Raw genomic sequence first — 23,636 nt, 5'->3', positions numbered from 1 at the left:
ACATTTAATTTGGTAATATAACGTAATTAATTCCTAGGTATTCAATAACTGAAACTAATTGCTACTGATGTTTTCAAGCCAATGACCTAATGGTTTTTGCATTAATGAGTCAGTGAAACTAGTTCAATGTCCCATTTATATCAAACTGCTTCAGAGAGCTAAAGGGCTTTAGGTTTTCCAAAATCTCAAAGCTTATACTAGACATTAATAGTGATTATCAATAGAAAGAGGGGTTTAGATAAGTTTTAAGTTTTCTTTCATTTTAGTGTTCTATTTACAGATGTTTTGTTTGTTTTTAATGATGTATATCTAGGGCTTATATAAAAAGGCTTCTGTTAACTAATTTTAAAGCAGGTTTTCTTCCTAAGTAGAAGAAATAGGCCTTGAATTCTTTCACTGAAAACTTATTTTCTCTGCACTGCCTCATTTCACTAGTAACAAAATATGGAATTTTCCCTCTTCCAAGTTATGTTTTTATAAAGGAAAAGTTCGTGGCAGTAAATGGCTGAAGTGTTATTCTATTTTTAATTTATTTCGAGTTTAGACAAGTTTTTTAAAGTGAACTACTACCACCGACATCAAGTCTTTCAGCCCAGTTTATTTTGTATTGTTTACTGTAGGCTCCATGGTATCTATGTAACTTGAATTGGTTGCCTGAGTCGACCAAAAATAAAATTCTAAGCCCCCCAAGATCTGAACAAGCCCCTCCTCTCAGCCAAGGGCATTCCAAAGTTATCCTGAAAAACTAGTTCAGGCCATGATGGGAAGGGGAGGTTGGACAGGCCTCATAATGCCCTCCTCTCTTTTGGAATTCAGGAAAAGCTGACCAGCATAAACATCAACAGACCTTAGGTCTGATAAGAAATATTTACAATCTATTCTCCCTAAAGCCTGCTACCTGGAGGCTTCATAAGCATTATAAAACTTTGGTCTCCATAACTCCTTATCATAACCCAGGCATTTCCTTCCTGTTGATTCCAGGTCTTTAGATAATAATTGTTTCAATCAATGCCAATCAAGAATCTTTAAATCTACCTATGACCTGGAAGCCTTCGCTTTGAGTTGTCCTATCTTTCCAGATTGAGCCAATGTACATCATACATGTATTGATTGATGTGTTATAACTCCTTAAAATGCATAAAAGCAAGCTCTACCCTGACCACCTTGGGCATATGTCATCAGGATCTTCTGAGGCTGTATTATGGGCCTGTCCCTAACCTTGGCAAAATAATCTTTCTAAATTGATTGAGAACTGTCTCAGATATTTTTGAGTTCACACTTGAAATCATGGAAAACCAGTTTAATTTTATGTAGATAGCAAATTAATAAGTAATTATATATATCAGATCTTTTCTTCACACTCAGCTTTTAAAATGTGAACAAGTCAAACTCAATTGCAAATGCTATTAAGTGAGGCCAAACTGAAGACACTCGTGATTGCAAAACATAATCACTCAACCAGAGAGGAGCGCTCACACCCAGGAATGCTTTCTATTGTCTGATCTGTGCTTCTCCCTTTGTCTCATCTGATTTCTCAATAGCACATCATTAAATAGACTGACTTCAAATAATGTCATTTGGAAACTGCTAGGAAAATGTTAACAGAAACAGTCTTAAAAACCCACCATGTGCCTTTTCCTAGGGGTAAAGGAAGAGTGATCAGGCTTTTACTCGGCTGCTACATCAAACCACTGCTGTGGTTCAGTGAACACCTTATTTTCCCACTTGAATTTGAGCTCTTCTGCAAGATCGCTCCTGCCAATCTTGCGGAGATGTCGAGCCAGGAGGCGAAGTTTGTCGGTGAAAGTTGGAAGTGATTTTTTCCAGAAGCAAAGAAACTCGTGGATCTGTTCTGTGAGATCATCAGGGTTCTTGAGTTTGATGAGCTGAATGGTGCTACGGTGCAGAGGGAGAGTTGACGAAAGAGACTCAGCATTTTCTTCTGAGAGCTCCTCAGCCAACCAATGGAGCAAGTTATCCCAAAGGGCTTCTGTCAGACATAGGAGGAACACTCAGAGTTAGGACTCTTTCCTGAAGGATGCATGGGTCTAACCCTCCACACCTGTTTATAGGAAGTCTCCCTGCTCTTTGGTTTGGCCTTGGAGCATGGTGCACAGATATGAGACTACCTAGAGCAACAGTCAAAAGCTTCTGAATCCCTGGCATTCTGGGATCATCTCCTGGGGGCACTAACTATTGCAGAGAGTTTTAAATGCTTATGAAATTTTAATGTGCCTGAGAACCAAGAGGGTGTGTTAAAATGATTTTTACACTCTGCTCTATATAATCTAATTGAGAAAAACTAGAGTAGGGGCAAACTTGACATTTTTAACAAGCTCCCAGAAGATGCTGGTGCTGAGGTCCCCAACCATGCTTTGAGTAGCACTGTTTATTTGTTTTTTGTTGTTGTTGTTGAGATGGAGTCTCACTCTGTCTCCAGGCTGGAGTGCAGTGGTGCGATCTCAGCTCACTGCAACCTCTGCCTCCTGGGTTCAAGCGATTCTTGTGCCTCAGACATCCAAGTAGCTGGGATTACAGGCATGCGCCACCACACGCAGCCATTTTTTTTTTTTTTTCTGTATTTTTAGTAGAGACGGGGTTTCACATGTTAGCCAGGATGGTCTCGATCTTCTGACCTCGTGATCTGCCCACCTTGGCCTCCCAAAGTGCTGGGATTACAGGTGTGAGCCACTGCGCCCGGCCAAGTAGCACTGTTTTTGGAGGGTCATTTTAGGTTCAAAACGTATTTCTCCTTATTAGTGCTAATCTGATGCATAAATTGTACCAGCAGCTAGCCAATCCTCACACTCATCCCTAACTATACACACAGTCACACACACACACACACACAAACACACACACGACACGATCTACCACCCAAAAACAATTCTGTGGAAGATCCTTTGTACCAACACTTTCCACTGGGCCATCCTCTGTTGACTCCTGTTCACCTGTTGTTATGGTTGTTACTGATATCCATAACTCTAAATAAAACCTTTTTCTCCGCTATCTGTCTGCTTTCACATTCCAGCCCTCCCCTGCATCATAGCCACTTTCTTCCACTCTCATGCTCCACCCCTGCACCAGTTTCCCTGGTCTGGTGTTAAGCAAGCATTCTATCTGCCTTCCATTCATTACTCGACTATTCCTTCCTCCTACACACTCCTGTAAATTGCACTCTGATTTTACAATATAAAGCCACCTTTCTGTGAAAACAAGGAAAAGGGGCCAGCACTTCCTTCTTCTCCATCATCACTTTCAACCCAGTGTTCTGCTACCTCCATGCAATGCATTCAATTTGATGTCCATGCTATCTGGGCAGGCTTTTCTTGTCCCATCCACGTCATCAGCAACACTCTGTAGGCAACTTCATCAGCAACCCTGCGGATCATCATTCACACCTCTGACCCCAGATTATGTGGTTCCTTAATTTTGTCAACTCCAATGACATGTCTCGTGATGCCAAACTGGAAACTGACTTTCAAGGCCAATCTTCATGTTTCATGCTCAGCCAGAATTATTCTACCTCCATGGTTTCAGCCTCTTAATATTACTGTTGACCTCTACCTCCTAAACTTTTTCCATGGCCTCTATTCCTTTGCTTCTGCTCAATATACTCTTTGCTGCCATCAGTACTATAGTGATCCCTTGGTGTCCCCCAGTCATTCAGTCACCTCTGCAGAGTCTCACATATCTCTGTACCTGCACTGCTCCTAGTGATCAACTATGCACATCAGCGATAGTCTTGCATCCACCTTAAAATATGTTGTCTTTCTTAGTTTTCATTTTTCTCGGTTTGTCAATCTGAATCTTGAGTTATTCAGATTGCATTCACTTACCTGGGCTGTCTGAGGTTAGGAAAATATGTTGAATGCGATCAACAAACTGTAAGCTATGTAATACCATTTGAGCCCTTAGTCACTTGAAAATCCATTAAGAATAATTTTTCTAAACAATTTAAATTTGTTTGTAACAATGACATTAATCTTTTCTCTTTAGCCCCAATCTCAATCTTATTCTGTTTCTCTCAGCCCATGTCTGCTTCTACTTCACCCAAAGTCATTTGTCTTGATTTCTCTTAACTTTGTTTTCATTTCAAAATTACTTTCTTACAAAATCTCACCCCTCTGTGTTTGCTGGATTCCATCCCTTACACTATTTTTCATCAAGTATTTTCCCTTCACACCTGTCCCTGAATCTCCCCTTCACCAAGGCTCCTTCCTTGCTTCCTACAAACACTCTCAGGCCTCCTCTTCCCTTGCTTCTGCTGCTGTGTCACGCTATTGTGCTATTTCTCTCCTTCTCTTTATCACATATTCTTTTAATGTCTAATGTAAACTTGAGGCCTCAAGTTCCTCACTATTGACTCACTGCTTAAACCTCTGCTTAGGGGTTCTATTCCCTTCTTCAAAACTCTATTGAAGCTTTCCTTTCCAGTCTTCTGAGAGGCCTCCTAATTATTACGCACTGCACTGATTCCTGGCCTGCATCTTCTCTGATTTCCATAGAGCATTTTACCCTCTTCTTGGAGTCCCTGGCCTCCCCTGCTTCTCCTCTTTCCTCTCTTGCCCTTTGTCAGCTGTCCTTTCCCCCTGCTAACTCTCTTCCTCCTATATTCTTTTCCCTCTGCTCACTCTTTTCCTCCTAATACTGCTGCATTACTGCTCCTATCTCAGACCTCTTCTATTTCTGTCCCATCCCCTCAATGAATGAATGCATCAACTCTTACTGATGTTACCTTATGGGAAATATCCTAGATCTACCCAATCTTTATCTTTTGGCATTGTTTTCCTAAATCCTGGTATAGCACTCCAATATTCATCTCCTAATTATCTGTCAGTGGATACTACAGCCAAAACAAATGTGATATTTCTAAAATCAAAATAATCAATGACGGCCTTTCCTTCTCACTACTTGATCTTCCTTCACGCTATTCACTTTCTTAGTAAATGCGACCACTCAGCTGAGCAAGCTGAGACATGTGATGTTATTCACATTTTTCAAAGCCTATTTCTTATCCCCTGCACCCAAGTCCTGATGTTCCTAACTCTGATAATCTCAAATATTTGCTCTACTTTCCTGCCTTGCTGACTCAATCTTAACCGTGTTCTACCTAGCTTCTTCCTTGCCTGTTGCAGGAACCAGGGTTCTCACTTGTATTCCTGCTGTCAGTTTTGGTTCACCTGAAAGTCTAATCTGATCTTGCCAGTCCCCTGTTAACGAATTTCTTGCAGGGTCTTCCTACTGTCTAAACGTCTTTAGTTGGCATTTAAAACTTTTCATGTTTCCTCCCACTCAAAATGTCTAAGCTCGTCTACCGTCACACTTCCTACAGAAGTTCTGATGGCATTGGTCATGTGGGAGGACTCGTGTGAGGACAAATATCTCCTAACCTGTGTAAGAAACTAGAACTTCCTAGTACCCATAAGAAGGATCCTTCTATCTTTGTACTCTCCAGTGACTGTTGATGATGGCAGTGATTATGCTTTTATCTGGACATCAAATTCTTCAAAGATTAACAGCATTATTAAACTTGCAAAGCTTTCATCTATTGCTGTTGTTGTTTTCTATATCATCTGCTCTCTTTTTAGACACAGTTTATTTATACCTGAAAGGGTTTATAATATGGTGTTTATTATATCCTATTCCTAATGGAGTTTAGTAAGACCTGAACATTTTCTGTACCAATCTGTAAGGGCAACCCCTGATTGAAAGTCTCTCATTCATAGTGGGCCTGATGCACTAGTAAGAAAATCCTCGCTGATGTTTTTTCAAGACCAATAAATTATCACATTAGCAGCTACTGACATCACAAAATAAAATGTTTCAAGAGCTAAAATAGAATAAAAGTTTCCAGTTGCATCCTGAAATCTATAGCATTATTATGTAATTGAATTATGCATAATGACAACCAAATATTAAATGTTTCTTGTGGTTTCATATCAACATATATCTCAATTTCAAATAGATTGACTTCAAATGTTGATTTCAATTGACCATACTTTAAGATTTACAACTTAGGAGTCAACATTTCAGCTCAAAGTATAGTCATCTATTTAGTAAACTAAGCAACTGCTAGTCATACAAGTAAAATAAAACTCAGTAACATTTGTATTTCTTGCAGATTTCAACTCAGCTTTAATTACATGCAGATTTAAGAATGCTAGCTTGGTTTATTTGTGTATGACTTCACAGGAAATAAGTATTTATTAGACCAATAAAGTTAATGATTGTTTAATTGGAAAGTCACTTTCTCCATTCCTTTTTATGAAATGATTCACATATATATAACATATAAGAGGTGTGGGGAAGCACCACAATGATGACAAAGCGAATATTCCTCACCTACAGGATCCTTAGAAACTCTTTGGGTACTCTGTGGACGGTTGATTAATTTCTTATGCTATTGTGGGAAAGGAACACAAAATAAACAGAAGAATTAATTAATTTGTGAATAAGTTACAACAAAAATTCATCCAAAGCTCATCTCTATTTGGAAGAAGTACTGAATTGCATACCTCACAAAATTAAATACTCTATTTGTACATGCATGCTCAGCACTTGTTTTCCTAAGTAAAGTAAAGTATACTAACCCAAATATTTCAGCACATTTAAATTTAAGAATACACATTTAAATATTATTAAAGCACTCACATTAACTCTAAATGAATATTTTCCAACCAAAATTTAAAACTGTTAAACCAGCTAGCATAGAGCAAGCTACCAGCATGCTATAAAGATGATATTTTGTATTTTATAAAATCCCCTGTGGGGCAGGCCCTTTGCCTCAACACTCAGCACAAACCTGGCACCTAACAGGTTAAAAGCAATCAAATCAGTGAGCAGATATTACTCGAAAATCAACATTTTATCAAGAAGTAAATATATTTATTTTGCCAGCTTTCTACAGAGTCTGGAGAACAGTTTTTTCTCAGGTAATATGAAATAGTGGAGACAGCATATGAGATAAAATAAAATTATCTGGGTTCAGATACCTAGCCAGTGGTTCAGTAGCATTGCACTTTGGGGAATTTATTTAAGTGCTCAGCCTCAGCCCTGAAATGCCTTTATGGATGCCCACATCCCAAAGCCTTGCACACAAATGTTCACATCATCTTTATTTGAATTAACCAAAAACTTGAAACAACTAAAATGTTCTTTAGTAGATACATAGTTGAACAAACTATAGAACATCCACACTACAGGATACTAAAGTAATAAAACAAAACAAAACATAGATACATGGGACAATTTGCAAGGGCCTCAGGGCATGATGCTAAGAGAAATATTCTAGTCTCGAAAGGTTATGTATTCTGATTATATCACATTGTTGAAATTACAAGATTATAAAGATGTAGAACAGATTAGTGATTGCCAAGGGTTACTGATGGAGGGAGAAGGGGTGAGGGAGCACAAAAGAGATCTTTGTGGTAATGTAATAGTTCTATATCTTGAATGTGGTAGTTACATAAATCTATACATGATAAAATGCCAGAGAACTATACATACACATTGTATCAATGTCAACTTCCTGGTTTTGATATCTTGCCATAGTTATCTAAAATGCAACCACTGAGGAAATCTGGGTTGTAAAGAATACATTGAACTTCTCTGTACTATATTTTGCAACTTCTTGTGAATCTATAATTACTGTATGTCAAAACGTTTTCTAAAGCTTATTTCACAGCAATGATACGAGGATGATGTAAGTGTTACATGTTAATGAGTAGCATACTGCTTCCCACTGAGCCCCCTAATACAAGTTAGTTGAATCTGAATATCACATTTTATAGGCATTCTTGTCACAAATATTACATAAACATGGAAACATATAAAACTTCCATTAAGAAGTTTTCATGGGAAAAAAATTAAGAAACATAGCATGAGTTGAAGTATGTTATTATACTATAGCACTGCAAAATAGCGCATATAATTTTCAAGGCATCAGCTATGTGTTTGAACCCCTCAAAATATTGAGAGAGAAACACCAGTTTAAATAATGCAGCAGATTGTATCATTCCCATCAAAGGGCCCATGGCCTTGGACAAGAGATACATATTGAGACTTTTCTTTGTATCAGCAGTTCCCCCCCCCCCTTAACTCTTTGTTCACAGATGTCTCATCGCATTTTGATGCACACAGAATGCTTCCAGTGTTTAAATTTTTTTTCATGTACATGACAATGCAATTCAAGTACTTCATCTGATGCACAACCATGGAAGCAGTGAATTGGGGTAGCTCAGGCTCTTTTTAGACTTCCAGGCACTGTGCTGGTTGCCCATGTGGTCCCTTCATGAAGGATTTTCATAAAGGATTTTCAGTGTTGCCTTCTCTTCCCTTCCCTTTCATTTTCCTCCTCTCCGTGCCCCCAAGCCTTTTTTGCACGATTTTGGTCTGTGCACTCTTTTCGCTTGCACACTACCTTTTGAACCTCCTTGGTGCTCAGGCTCAGCTACAAGCAGAACAGTCAGCCAACATTTGGCCTCCTGCAGTCTCCCCTCTCACAGGTTCCCAGCATCCCTACGTGGCTCGCTGGATGCCTTCCTTAGCAGAAACAGCTCTCAGTCCCGCCGCCCCCTCCCCACTTTCCTCTCTTGCCTCCTTGCAATCAAAGATGCCTTTAAAGGCACTTCTCTGCTTCTTATTTGGTTTTTATTTGCAGGTTCTATTCCACAGTTTTCCAAGTCTAACTCTGTCACTGAGTATCCCAACCTCCAATCTCAAAATTCATTTTTAAACTTTTTTTTTCCTTTCTTGATTTTAGCCTTGAAATATACTTTGAAACTGTTTGTTTCTCCCTCTGCCACCAGGCACTTCTGTGAACCATGCTTGCTTATCTAATTATGTGCTGGCTTAGAAATTCCAGGGGCCAATCTTGAAACAAACCAGGCAGAGAGACCAAGCTCTGAAATCCTCCCTGTTAGTGGGAGTCACAAACGGCCCACCGCTGCTAGGCTGAAGTCAGGATCACACAAACTGGACCTCCAGATGGGCGATTACGCAAGATAGCCCTTACAACAAGACACACAGACCTGCACCTTCCTGCACGATTCCTGCATGCTTTCCACACCTTTTCCTTTTAAACTCCTTCACTCCGCCCAAAATGTTGAAATAGTCATTTGAAGGCATTAACTTGGCCTTTCCGCCACATGCTAGCATTTAGTTAGCAAAACTGCTTTCCCTTCAAAACAGTAACAATAACAACCACCACCACAACAACGACGACAAAAGGTGCCGTTTGATTACATCTTCTCAGATTCTATTTGTGAAAGTAATATTTCTTATTCCTCTCAAGTAATCTGTTTTATGTTAATGTTGCATATTTTAATTTGCCACCTACGATATCTTAAATGCCACTTGCAACATGTCAGTGCGCTGGAGAAATGCTGGACAAATTTAAACGTGACTCTCCAGCTCTCTGTAAACTGTTTCCTTGCTGCACAATCCACATTTAAATGGGTATAGTGGGGCTTATGTGGCAGTTTTCCCTGAATTATAAGCCTCTTGAGGGCATCAGTATAAAAATATAAGCAATTCAGATATGTACGGATGTGTCACATTTTATGCTGTTAAGCACGATGCAAGTCTTATCTATTTAGAAGTCATTTTAAATATTGAAATCAAAGACAGGCACCTACACCAGAAAGAGGTATGAGTGTCTTGAGCTTTATAGCCACTACCATTAGGATTCTTTTGATTACTGACTACTCTTTCCATGCTCCCTAATTATAGCCCTGTATTGAATTCTTAAAGCAAAGTAAACCATTTTTTACTTGAACTCATATGTGTGAAAATTTGATCTTTTGTGTGAAACTCAACAAACTGGAGTTGGTTACATCCACTCAGTTACCCAGTGTTATCTCCCAAGGAACTTCCACAAGTTTACCGTCCTTGGGGCTTTTCAGTGCTCCAAGATCCAGCCATTATCAGTCTTCCCTTTACTCAATAGACTTAATGTTTTTGAGGGCCAGGAAAGTATATCTCATTCCTGTGTATGTCAGACATCATCGTAGATAAGGTGTTGTACACACAAAGCGGTAAATAATATTTTATTGGCTGGGTGCAGTATCATGCTTATTATCCCAGCAACTTGGGAGGCTGAGGCAGGAGGATAGCTTTAGCCCAGGAGTTTGAGTCCAGCCTGGGCAACATAGCAAGACCTCATCTCTACAAAAAAATACCAAAAAAAAAAAAAAAAAAAAAAGCCAGGCATAGTGGCTCACTCCTGTGGTCTCAGCTACTTGGGAGGCTGAGGTAGGAGGATCACCTGAGCCTGGGAGGCAGAGGTTGCACTGAGCTGAAAGCATGCCACTGCACTCCAGCCTTTGTGACAGAGTGAGACCCCCCTACTCAAAAAACTTAAAAAAAAAATGTGTTCACATGATGATACCGTCTCTCGATTTAAATGATACGCCCCTTCAAATTCTGCCATATTTTCAAGGAACTGGTCAAATTCGACCTCTTTTATCAATTGGTTTCTTATTTGGGAATTTATACACTATGCTATCACACAATTTAGCTAATAACTTAATATTATATTGTTGTTAATGCCCTTCATATGTGTTGTTTTCTCTCCCGAATTAGACACTCAGTGATTTATTATGTCCTCTTCTGCATCTTCTTTTATATCAGTACTTACATTTGCCACATGTTAAGTACATCATACCTTTAATAAATACTTAATAGCCAGAGGGGCCCTCCATGGACAATCACAAGGATTGTTATCATCATACATGTAAGGTCAGCAGTTTCAGCTGTTCACACAATCTGCACAGCAAGGTTTTCATGTATCCATGAAGATTTCTTCTACTATTTCCTACAGAACGCATTTCAGATCTCCGCTGCTTTTTGAAAAACACATGCCTTACACCTTGTCTACCATTGTCTCACAAGGTGTTTAGTTTTCTATTCGCTGAGAAAATTAAGCAGTGGGCTGAGCATGGTGGCTCATGCCTGTAATCCTAGCACTTTGGGAGGCCGAGGTGGGTGGATCACCTGAGGTCAAGAGTTCGAGACCAGCCTGGCCAACATGGTGAAACCCTGTCTCTACTAAAAATGCAAAAATTAGCCAGGTGTGGTGGTGCACGCCTGTAGTCCCAACTACTCAGGAGGCTGAGGCAAGAGAATCGCTTGATTCCAGGAGGCCAAGTTTGTAGTGAGCTGAGATTATGCCACTGCACTCCAGCCTGGGTGACAGAGTGAGACTCTGTCAAAAAAATAAATAAATAAATAAAAATAAAAGAAACTATAGTAGGCAGTGGTTCTCAAACCTCGGTGTTCCTGCCAATGAACCTTGAGAAACGGGCAAAAAAGGGAAGCTCACACTTTGATTCAACTGGTCTCAGATAAGGCCAAATTTGGAATAAGCAACTGGGTGATTCTGATGCTGAGGCTGAGTGACTGCACATAGAAAAAGCCAATCAAGTATCAAACCCTACATGAATTATCAACTAGCAACCCTATAAATGTATCCCAATGAATGCCTGGAAGAATGAAAGAAATATCTTTATCCAAAAAGTGATGAAAATTTCTAATGTCACATCAGGACAAAAGTAAACCAGATTGCTTCACCTTACCTAAATCTATAGGGATATAGTAATAAAAACATTAATTTCTATTAAGTAATTTCATAAATTACTTTACAGGAGTCACACAGATGACCTAGCTGTGGGGCCCATCTCCTCATGCAGAAATTCCAGCTTCTGGAAAATTTTTCTCAAGTATTTCTGGCAGTTCCATGGGTTTTACTCTCTTGGTATCCACATTGTTCCACTAGGTGCCCCCAGTGCTCAGCTGGACCATGCAGCCCTCCACACTCCTTCTGTGGGCACAGCAGCTTCTCCCCATGCATCTATCATCATGTAGCATGCCATGATGGTTTCTACCTGTCCTTCAGTTTTGCTTTCATGGTGCCACATAGCTCCAGCTGACATCTGTGGTTTCCACAGGTTTGCACAGCTGCTATCCTACTGCTGCTCTGCTGGGTCCCATCAGCACTGATACCGCTGCACCTGCTCAATACTGAGCTCTTCGTCCCTCTTGCTTCTCTCCCAAGGAAAAAATTCTCATTAGTGGCCAACCTAAGCTCTCTCTCCCAGTATATGAGCTGTGTGGCAAAACATGATAGGATGAAGAAAGTGGCTTCCTACCCCTCATGTCATATGACATTAAAGTAATATTCACTGTGCCCTGATATACCACAGAACTAAATAAAATAGGCTTTCTGTTTTTTTAATTAAAACTTTTTTCCGTCAGACATAATCATACATCTAAGGAGTGGAAATGGAAGATAGATTTTACCAATAGCTGCAGGGCTCAACCCTAAACACTTACTGGCCACTGCTGACTAGAGCTTTCAGTGTATAATTTATATTTATATATTTCACATATTTTAACATATATTATACATAATTATGGTATATAATAATGTATATTATATTTATATTATGTATCACATACTTAACATGCAATATTTAATACATTCATATGTATTTAATACATTTATATGCTAAATTTATAAAATATGTTCACGCGTTTTCAGGTAAAACCATCCTAACTTTCCTGCATACAGAATTCTGTCAAGTCATATTTCATATACCCAGTTATTTCTGAAACTCAGGTTCATTTCTTACCCCAGAAACACCTCAGCTTTCATGCAAATAACTTTCTAGGCTGTTTACTTCTCTGCACACTCATAAGGCATGTCTGGAACTCTCAGAATTGAGCCTGAGCTCAAATCTGAGTTGTATAAAAATTGCTTTCTACTTGGTTACCTCATTTGCCTTTCACTAAAAAAAAAAAAAAAAGAAAAAAAAAAGAAAAGGAAAAAAATGTGTGGAAGATGGAGAGCTCTTACTGTTTTCCTCTGTGATACATGCAACATTAAGGATCAAGAGTGATCAGGTCTCCTGGTTGACAGCTAACCACACTAGTCTCTGACAGTTCTTGGGACTGGAAAGAAGCTCAATACTTCAGCCTTGGCAGGGACTCACCCTCATTGTAATGTGCTTTCAGGGAGCTTTGGGGTGGTACTGGCACTGACTAAGCTGATGTCACTGTAGAAACATGTGCATGAAAACAAGAGTGAAAGACAATGCAGTGGAAAGACAATTGCCATTGTGGACCAGCTTTAGGGCTGATTTGTTTGGTGATATCACGTCATCATTGTGCCTTCCCAGCCACACAGAATGAACACAGGTCATTATAGGGAGCAAAGCAAAGATAATGGGGCTCCTCACAATACCCAGTAAAACCTAAGGTGAAAGTTAGAAAGGGGACAGTCAGGAAAATCATAAATCCTTCCCACCATTTTACACATATTTTGAAGGGCTAAGTAGAAAAAACAAAACATTATCTTTGAATACTAGAGCAATATTTTTATTATTTTATTTTATTTTATTTTATTTTATTTTATTTTATTTTTTAAGATAGAGTCTCGCTCTTGTAGCCAAGGCTGGAGTGCAATGACGCGATCTCGGCTCACTGCAACCTCTGCCTCCAGGGTTCAAGTGATTCTCTGGCCTCAGCCTTGAACTCCTGACCTTGGGTGATCAGCCCACCTTGGCCTCCCAAAGTGCTTGGGTTACAGGCATGAGCCACTGTGCCTGCCCAGAATGCCCTATTTTTAACTGTACCTTGTGCAGTCACTAATTTCAAGGGCAACCGAAACAATATTATTGCCATTTGGCATAAGAAGTTGTAAACTTTGTCCTCTGTAATTTCTACTGCTTCCCAGTTCTTGCAGACTCTAGTGCAGAGCAAATTTTTGTGTAAAGTAACACCGTAAGAATTTTCTGATACTTTTAGCACCATTTAGCATGGATGCCACATCGCCTTATAGCTAAGCATCACATTTATACAGTCAATGAAAGAAAATGACATGCTGTTTTTATTAATTTTATTATTTACCCTAGAGCACTTATGCATGAAGACATTCTAATAGGTTATTATTGTGATACCTGTGGCAATAGCTCTTTCATCCAGCTGCCCTAACCTCACACTCCTCCCATTCCCACATACTTACTGTAGGGCTTGCTTTTAAATAAGTCTTTTGTTATTAAAAGACATACAGGTAAAACTGATAGGATTAACAATAGACTAAGAAAGTACATATAATTAGTATTTTTCTGTGTATCTTTAGCATGGATTTTCACCAGAAGCATTTAGGGTATTATAAGTCCTGATTTTTCCTGCTTACTGTTCTTTGTATTTATTTTGCATATAGACCTCTTCTACTACATAAGTGTCGCCATAAGCAAATGGCAATGCTTAGTTTATAATGTAAAATCATAACTTGTTTATCATGTAAAATCATTATGAATTGTATGAGTCATACATTATAAAATTCAGCATACCCTTTACTATTATGCAATAATGAGCTCCAGTTTTGCTTAACTTGAGCTCATTTATTGCATAATAGTAAAGGGTTATTTACTTTATTATAATCTTATCACTTTTACCTGTATGTATTTTAGTAACAAAATAAAAGACTTATTTACCAGAAAAATCCTACACAGATGTCACAATAATCACCTAGTAGAATGTCTTCATGCACAAGTGCTCTAGGGTAAATAATAATAATAGTAAAGAGTACGCTGAATTTTATGATGTATGACCTCAAGTTTTGCTTAACTGGAGCTCATTTATTTCATAACAGTAAAGGGTATGCTGGATTTTATAATGTATGACTCATACAATTCTTAATGATTTTACATTATAAACAAGCTAGACATTATATTGATCAAGAAAGTAATCTAGTACAAAAATTAATGCTAGCATAAAAACTTTGTGCTGTAGTTATGTGTTCAACATAATCACAAATCTAATAAAAGCTTATGTAAGTATCGAGTGAGGATGTACATGTAACTATATCATTGCAAACCCATAACAATGGTTTGAAGTGTTATTATCCCCATTTCACAGATGTAACTTTTCCAAGGTAATATGGCTAGGAATATGGCAAAACTAGTCATGAAACTGAGGTCTGTCTGAAGCTCTAACAATAAATAATACTTCCTCCAGATAATAATACCAGCTACTATAATTGCCATGTACCAGGAATTACTCTAAAAACTTAAAGTATGTTATAGAACCTTGACAGTATAATATGGCATATAGTCCATCATAAACATACACACACATCCTTGTGAGGTTCTTATGCCTATTTTATGAATGAGGAAACAAGTTTCGAAAGATAAAGTTATTTGACTAAAACATACATGCTAAATGACAAATACAACATTTAAACTGACATCAGTAAGAATCCAGGTCCTGTATTTGTAACTTTAAGTTAACATTTGTATGTAACATGAAGGTTGTAATGTGGAACTTTCCACTCAGTTACTTCAGTAGCTCCAGCACTACGCTTACTATTTACATATATCAATTTTATTGACTTGGCGGTAGTATTAGATGGAAGTAAAGAGCTCAACTCCTAACATATTATTCATTAAACTTGTAACCTTAAGCAAAGTAGTCCCTTTGTGCCTCAGTCTCCTCCTTTTAAAAGTAAAGTTATACAATGTCATTAGAAAGAGGCATTGAGTTACATCATGTATCTGAAATTAGGGTATCATATGTAATAAGTGCTCAAAATAGTACCGGTTATTACTTAAAGTATTTTAAAAAAATATTTGTTGCCTACATAAATACATTTTAAAAGAAACTCTTCTATTTAAACCATAAGTGAGAAAACAATTTCATCTGTATAAACACAAGAAAACCTTAAAAAATACAATTAAAACATAACAATATTATTAAATTCTGTTGCCAGCCAAGATCTCTGAACCCGAGAGTTATTCTCTGTTAAAAAGAAAGCTTTTCAATTGTTAAGGAGATAGGAAAACAAGTTAACAACAACCTGAGTTCCACTCAGATTAAAGTGTAAAAAGAGAACATTGTTTCACTGTTTTGATTCCTTTTTATTGAAAGCTGGTGTGTATATTGTACTAAAACAGCACCTGCAATTCCAAACTTTGGGAAACAGCAGTATAACCAAGCAACCCTTTTATTTGCTGTGAGTCATATCATTCAGTGTAAACTTATATGAGAAGCATTTTTGTCTTTCAAAACTGTACAGATCACATTTTAAGGGGTATGAATGATAAGTCATAAAAAAGTGCACGGAGCATGAACTCATAACTTAAGATGGAAAAAACTGGAGCTGTCTTGCTCAAGGAACGGCTGTCATCTCTGCTCTGACAATGAGCTAAGAGCTGATGTCACCATATGGATAGAACAGAAAAACACTAAACTGTTCAGAAGTGGCAAAGCATTCAAAATCAAGATGGCTGAAGAAGCCTGCTTCTGACTCCGGAGCTGAAAAAATTTAGGTAAAGAGAAAAACCACTATCCAAGGCTACAGAAGTTCTATTCCAAAGCTTAGTTTCAGCAAAAGGTACGACCTTCCCTCCTAACTGGCTCTTTTGAAAGATCTAGATTTGCCAAACATTTTAAAGGTACAAAGGAAATGACAGGCGATATGACATAGTGGTAAAGGTGGTGGACATAAGGAAAACAAGGATCTGGCTTGCCCAAGGAATAGAAGGAAGCTAGTAAAGCATAAAAGAAAAACGACCTTGTAGTCTGAGTCCTCATACGGTCTCTGCTCCTGTGTAGTTCTACAGGCTGAGCCAATCAATTAAACTCTCTTACTGAAGTCTCTAACTGATTGAGATCATGTCTACAAATGACAGGGCCTACATCAGTAATTCAACAAAGGAACCCACATGCAGTGTGTAGGTCCTGATTGGATGCTGTTTGTGAACACATCAACTGCAAAAAGAAAAAAATATAGAGTCACTAGGAAAATAGGGTAGGGCTGGGCAGTAGCTTATATCGTGTAATAATTACTAATATTATTGGGTGTACCAGTAGTAATGTAGTCTTGTGTCTTTTTTAAAAGTTTTTACCCCTTAGAGAAACATTCTGAAGTATTTACACGTAAAATGATATTGTACCTGTGATTTGCTTTAAAATACTCCAACAAAACAAACCCACAAACCAGGGTACTATACAAAATAAGTATGGCAGAAAATGATGGGAGGGGGGTCCATGTAGGTTCATTGTATATTTTCTCTGTTTTTGTGTGTATTTAAATATTTGTGCGTGCTTACATGCATGCCCACGTGCACGCACCCACAGACACACACACACACACACACAGTTTTTTTTTTTAATAAGTAAATTAAAAGATACCAGTACCAGCACTCGCCAATAATCTGTTGTTGTCTTCATGAACTTTCTTATAATTGCACAGTGTAGAACTTCCTGAAAACCTAGGCAGAAATGTTTGGCCTTCAACAGAAAAGGAAGTACCTCCACATAGAGAGGTCTGGAAATCAGCACAAATACACAGAGAAGTAAGATTGCAGTGGAACAAAATAAGAACAGAGTTTAGAGCAAGAAATGCTGACCAATAGTGGTCCCACTTGGAGGTAAATATAGAAATTAGATATGGAAACAAAATCAGGCTACTAGCCATCATGGAAGTAGTGTAGATCTGCAACTTTCTTTAGCTCAGATCTTTGCTTCAAACCCATGCACATTTTTTTATCCAGCCAGCTTTATATTTTGCTTCCTCATTATTTTTTCAGTTGCTTACTTCTTAGAAAACCACTCTTTTATAACATCAATCTCATATGGTTTTTTTCAAGCAGAAGGAGAATTGATACATTTCTCAGTCCTTGATTGGACAAAAGAAGACAGCTTTAGGCCCCTGGTAACCAGGTGGATGAATTCAAACAATTCCAAAGAACCTAAGGAGTGGAGACAGATAGAAGGAAGGGGCATCCAGGAATGTCTACAGATATAAAGTGGGCAAAGATCTAGATATTTCAGAAAATATAAATGGAATATATATATGGAAGCAGTGAGGAAAAATTATCAAAAGCAGTCTGGAATAGATAAATCTGATTTCTAAATGCATGTCTCTATTTTCATTTTTTACCTATTAATGGGCAAAGTAGGTGCACCGCATCAAGTTGCCATGACGGTTAAATGACGTAATGCACATAAAGTACTTCAAACATGCAAGCGCTCCATAATTCTAAATAACTGTTACAATGCATAAGATTTTGCTCAGTATTCCAAGTAATTTTGGCAAGAGCAGATGTCCTTGAGCCATAAATGCAGCTATGTGGAAGACGCTATTACTTCTTAAAGCAGTTCAACAAATCAAAGAAAGATATACAGCATTGCCAGAACTTGCATTAATATTAACCTCCTCTCTTTATTGTTCCACTTTTAGATTATAATCCCAACAGGTTTTGTCAATCCACTTTAATCCTGTCCGTATTTATTCCTGTGCCTATTTAACTCTTAGCATAATTCTTTCTAGGTTATTCTAGGAGATTTAAAAAAATCCTGGGCTGGGCACAGTGGCTGACGCCTGTGATCCCAGCATTTTGGGAGGCCAAGGCGGGTGGATCACCTGAGGTCAGGAGTTCGAGACCAGTCTGATCAATATGGTGAAACCATGTCTCTACTAAAAATACAAAAATTACCTGGGCGAGATGGCAGGCGCCTGTAATTCCAGCTACTCGGGAGGCTGAGACAGGAGAATTGCTTGAACCCAGTAGGCAGAGGTTGCAGTGAGCCGAGATCATGCCACTGCACTCACTCCAGTCTGGGCGACAGAGCGAGACTCTGTCTGAAGAAGAAAAAAAAAAAAAAAAAAAAGGAAAGAAAATTCCTGATATTTTGTTTTGGTTTGGCTTTTCAGATCATAGCTAGAAATAGTTTTTCCAACAGAAAGAGTAATCTGAATGTTTCTGGGAAAGGCCTGGGCAGCCACACACCAAACGTCTCCCTCCCAGGTCTTGCCACAGTGTATGAAATCCTATTAGTCATTCCTTTAAAGTCATGAAAGGCTTCTGCTAGATGGAACTGCTAGCTGGAAAGAAAACAGGTAAGGCTTCTGTCAGCTATTAAAACTCCACCTTCAATTGCTTTTTCAATTTCCCCAGCATGTTTTCATTTATTCATTAAAGAGTTCAGCAAAACATTATTGAATGCATCCTCGGGGAAGGGATTACAAAATTGAATGAGCAGTGCTCTCAGTCCTGAGGAACTCAGTCTCAAAAGCAGACAGTAATATAATGTTAGGAGTGTTGCCATTGAAATCAGACAAACTTGGCTTCAAACAGTAGCTTTGCCATTTTCCCTTGGGGAAAACCTCTCTATGCTTCAGTTTCTTAAATGAAGAAACCTTTTTTTAAGGTTTTTCTTTTTTTTTTCAATAAATAAGTTAACGTGTAAATGCTTTGTCAAGTTACAAGCAGGAAATAATTTAGTAGGTATTCATTATTATTATCATTACCATGATTTTTATATAAATAAAAAATTATAATGGACAATAGCTTTACATATATATATAAAATTATATATATAATATATATTATATATATAATATATGTAATATATATTTTATATATGTTATATATATATATTCAAAGTGCTCTAGTTACAGATACAGTGTATCTAGTTACAGATACAGACACAATGAAGTGTCTAATACTGCCTGGAAAATTTAAAGTCTTCTTCCAAAGAGGGTATAATAGGGTTAAGTGTGGAGTCATTGCTGTCAAAATGGCAGCCCGCGGGAAGAGTCTTGGAAAGAAATGAGGCTTTAAGTAGAACTGGAGCAAAATACGTTAGTTGGGGAAATGTAATATAAAAAGGTTATGACGATGAGCTGTGGGAGTTTGTAATGGGCCCTATATGCCATGCTAACTGGCTTGGACTTTTGATCAATAGACATCCGGTGAGGAGTTTTGGAAGAGTGATAAAATCATATTTGTTTTAGAGAAAAACCAAACTGTCAATTGTGAGGAAGGCAGCCTAAAGCAGATAAGGGAACTGGTGACAGGCCTCCAAGGAAAATGTTGCTATCATCTATGTGTTAGGCAATATTAGAGGGACTGAAGATGAAATGCAAGTTTAAACAACACTTCCAAAGTAAAATCAACAAACACTGTATTATATCACAGGACAGTAGCTCAAAACAGTGTACTGAGAGCAACCTTGGAAATCCCCTTCACGACTTCCTCTATCTGCCAATATTCTCCTGCCACCCAGTCCCACGCACATTCACTCTATTACCAAGACCTGTTGATCTCAAATTCTGAATCTCTCTCCAACTCTGTTCTTTTCTTGCTATCCTTACTGTCATGATCTTATATAGGCTCTCTCCCTCTCTTCTATGGACTATTTCATTAGCTCTTTATTTTACTATTGCTAAGCTCATTCATTTCTAGTTTATCCTTATAGGCTGTTGTAGTAAAGTTGCTGACAAAACTTGATCATATCACTCTCCTAGTTAAAATTTTCCAATGGCTTTCCAATGGCTTGAGCCATTACTCAAAAGATAAATCAACTTAATTATAAACAAACCAGATACCTATGTCTCCATCCTTAATTATGGCCATACCAGTTTCAAGAATACCAGTAGATGAGAGATTTTGTTGTTTACTCAAAAACTGAGGGTCTTCGGTTTGCATGTGCTCTCTATGTCATGAAATCAATCACAGTTTTTTGGTGAATTTTGACAGAAATCTTGTTTACCACAATTACAGTATCATTTAGTTAACCTAAGTAAGGAATTAAAGGCCCTCCATAATCTTTCCCCAACTTATTTCCAACATGACGTTTCCAAATCTTCCCCTGAAGACACACAGTTGCATTCATCATCCTTTCTCAGAACACATCTTGTGCTTGACCACTTCAAAGTTTCTACTCATGCCATCTCTCTTGTGCGAAACTCCTTGCCCCTTTCTCTCTTCCTCTCCAGATCCTAAATATGCTCTGCAATCATTTTGCTCTCTGAAGCACCCTCTGATCACCTCAGTCCACAGAGATCACCCCCTTCTCTGAAATGCCTTAGCATTTAACATCTTACTATTCATTTGCAATTAACAATCAGTTCCTGTCTTTTGTTATTGCTGTATTGTTGTATTCAATTATTATTTATCTCTTGCTTTGTTTTATAACTTTTAAAGTGTTTATACTTTATTTCCTAAACTGGACTGTAATTTCCTTGAAAACTAGAACTTTGGCTTCTATTATTATTATTATTATTATTATTATTATTATTAGGCCTTACACAATATCTTGTAGGTATTAGGCACTTTGTGGTTGCTAATTAACATGTTGACTAATACAATACATATACAGAAGAAAAAATAAAAACAAAAACAGTTGAAGTTAATGAACTAAAATCTGTTTGAGTTAATAAGCGTAACTTTTTACTTACTAAATGTTATAATTTTAAGAGAATAAATGCATACACATCAATGACTTATTAATTATTAAATTTATTTAAATAGGCAGGAATATGTGTGCTTCCTTTGTAAAAGAAATAGCAAAAGCTCTATGACAATATAGTGACCAATTCCTGTTTAGCTATACTGCCCTCCAAGCAGAGGAAACCTTATCTTTTAAAGTCAAGGGTTGAAGGAGGAAGAAGGAGGGAGGGGTTAAGAGGGACCAGAGAAGGAGAAAGGGGAGAAGGGAGGGAAAAAAGAAGGTGCAGAGGAAGAGATAAAGGGGAGGAGAGTGGAAGGGAAAGGAAAAAAAAAAAAAGGAAGGGGAACAATAGAAAGGGATGGGGGGAGGAGAAGGGAAAGAATCTCTTCTCATTAAACTGGTGGTCAAAGTACTTTCCAAAAAAGAACACAGGATCCTGTTTCTGAATAAACCAGCTTTGTTCATGTTCCTCTTAGTGACATGGTCAAAACTGTGGCTTTGAAGGTCATTCAGGTTGCCTGTAGGAAAGTGGGACTGCAGACATGAGGATAACATGTAAGGGAGATGCATGGAGTGCCAGAGTTCTCCCTTCTCCATCCATCTTTCTCACTGAAAAGAGTGAGAAGATTTTGGAAACTTTCAGGGGTTAAAAAATTAACATAATATTTCTACTTACCAAGATCCTAGTGGCTTTCTTCTATAATTGATAGGGGAAGGGACATGAAGCACCAAATATGGTATTGGCATTAACTCTAGTATAGAAAGCATGACACTAGGTTATGGAAAACTTAAGAAACACCTTGTGGCCACTATTCCCTCAAAAACCACAGCAAGAAAAAAACAAAACAAAACAAAACAAAATCCTGGTTTTTCTTATAAGACTTTCTTCTAATGTGCTCTTTCAGTCTCCTTTTTAAAATGCCTAGCAATAACAGAATAAGTTTCATTTTCTCCTTGAACCCTAATGTAATTTTGTAAAATTACTGCAACTGAGAAGTCTGAGTAGAATTAAAATGCTTGTGGATGTAAATATTTTTAATGGTTCAGAATCATCTCATTTATCTAGTCAAAATTGCTTTGGTATTTCGTATTGTTGGAAAAAATAATATAGGAACAACATTACCCCTAGCAGAGCAGAGAGATGGTAACGAAATCCAGTGGTGAAAGTGGCAATTCCGACCAACTGATTCCTGCACTGCTATCTGCCTGCTTCCTGCCTTTGACACAGCAAGTTATTTAATGTGGTGAGAAAGAAAGTGTTGAAGCTGTATCATTATTTACTAGAAATCACATGTCAGGAGTTCAGTTTTAAAAAAACAATAATCCAGGAAGTTCAGGCTAAGCAAAACTTGGGTCAACAGGTCGCTTACATAAATACGTGGGTTAGATTTTACTGGGAAACTCCAGCCTCGAACAGGTGACAGCAATCAGATCTGCAGCCCTTCTTTCCTTCAAAGCAAAACCTCCAAGTAGGAGGAAAGAGTCAAAAGCAGTCACAACCCAAGCTAGCACAAATAAGCAAACGGCCTGCAGTCACCTGTCTGGTGTGACTTCAGACGCACACACACATGCACACACGCACAAAATATTCTCTCCACTCCCTTCCACCTAAAAAACCTTTGAGAGTTTTTTTGAAACTTGCCTTGTTTTTGCCAAAGTACAATTATGTACAGTGTGAACTGAATTTACTTGAACATTTTGTGAAAGGAGAAAGGCTGAGGCACAACTTAAGAAAGATATAGGGGTGAATCATTATTCTTTTCAGCCACATATTTTCAAATATATTGTTTATGGGATCATTTTCAGAAGATTATATGCAATATGAAGTGTCACCAGGATGCTTCCTATCTTACAAACCTCATCATCTTTCTGTAGCCCTCACATGCGCGCTGACCATCACAGCCTTCCTTCGAGACCTTGACTTGAAACGCGTGCCCATCTCGGAGTCTTGGAACTTGCTGCATCTCCCACTTGGATGCTCTCCTGGCCATAGAGGAAGGTTCTGGTCTCCTGTTGCTCCTCAGCCCAGTAGTTCCCTCCACAGTGAGGTCTTCCCAAACTATCCCACCTGCCAATTCACACCACGAATTCTGTGTCCATCTTCTAATGCTAATTTATTTTCTTCTTTGGCACTTCTAACTTTCCTCCTTACATTTTTGGTCCATAAAATGCAAGTTATATTGACATATACACATTCACTCATGTTTATCGAGCATCTCACTTACGCCTGACACCATTCTAGGTACTTGTGATTTGGCAGTGAACAAAAAATGTTCCCCATCTTCACAGAGCTTACTTTCTAGTTATGGAATAGAGGGTTTTTCTGCAAGAAATGTACAAATGAAGAAATACATGTAAAAATGGAGAAATGATTTAGAGGAAAAGAAAGAAGG

At 38.1% G+C, this 23,636-nt stretch overlaps 1 protein-coding gene across 2 annotated transcripts in view; it reads right to left on the bottom strand.

Moving 5' to 3' along the window:
• Positions 1–694: 694 nt before the first annotated feature.
• Positions 695–23,636, bottom strand: part of DTHD1 (death domain containing 1) — a 66,095-nt gene continuing 43,153 nt past the window's right edge. For both annotated transcript variants that reach the window (XM_025386134.1, XM_025386133.1), the window contains exons 8-9: positions 6,346–6,403; positions 695–1,990 (exon numbers count right to left, since the gene is read on the bottom strand). In XM_025386134.1, the coding sequence (XP_025241919.1) occupies positions 1,668–1,990; positions 6,346–6,403 (381 nt within the window). In that variant the 3' untranslated portion in view covers positions 695–1,667. The remainder of the gene's footprint in view (positions 1,991–6,345; positions 6,404–23,636) is intronic.

This window comes from Theropithecus gelada, chromosome 5 (assembly GCF_003255815.1).
Source record: "Theropithecus gelada isolate Dixy chromosome 5, Tgel_1.0, whole genome shotgun sequence".
NCBI classification, from domain to species: domain Eukaryota; kingdom Metazoa; phylum Chordata; class Mammalia; order Primates; family Cercopithecidae; genus Theropithecus; species Theropithecus gelada.
Note: the sequence above shows the minus strand (reverse complement) of the source record. Positions and strands in the feature narration are given on the sequence as shown.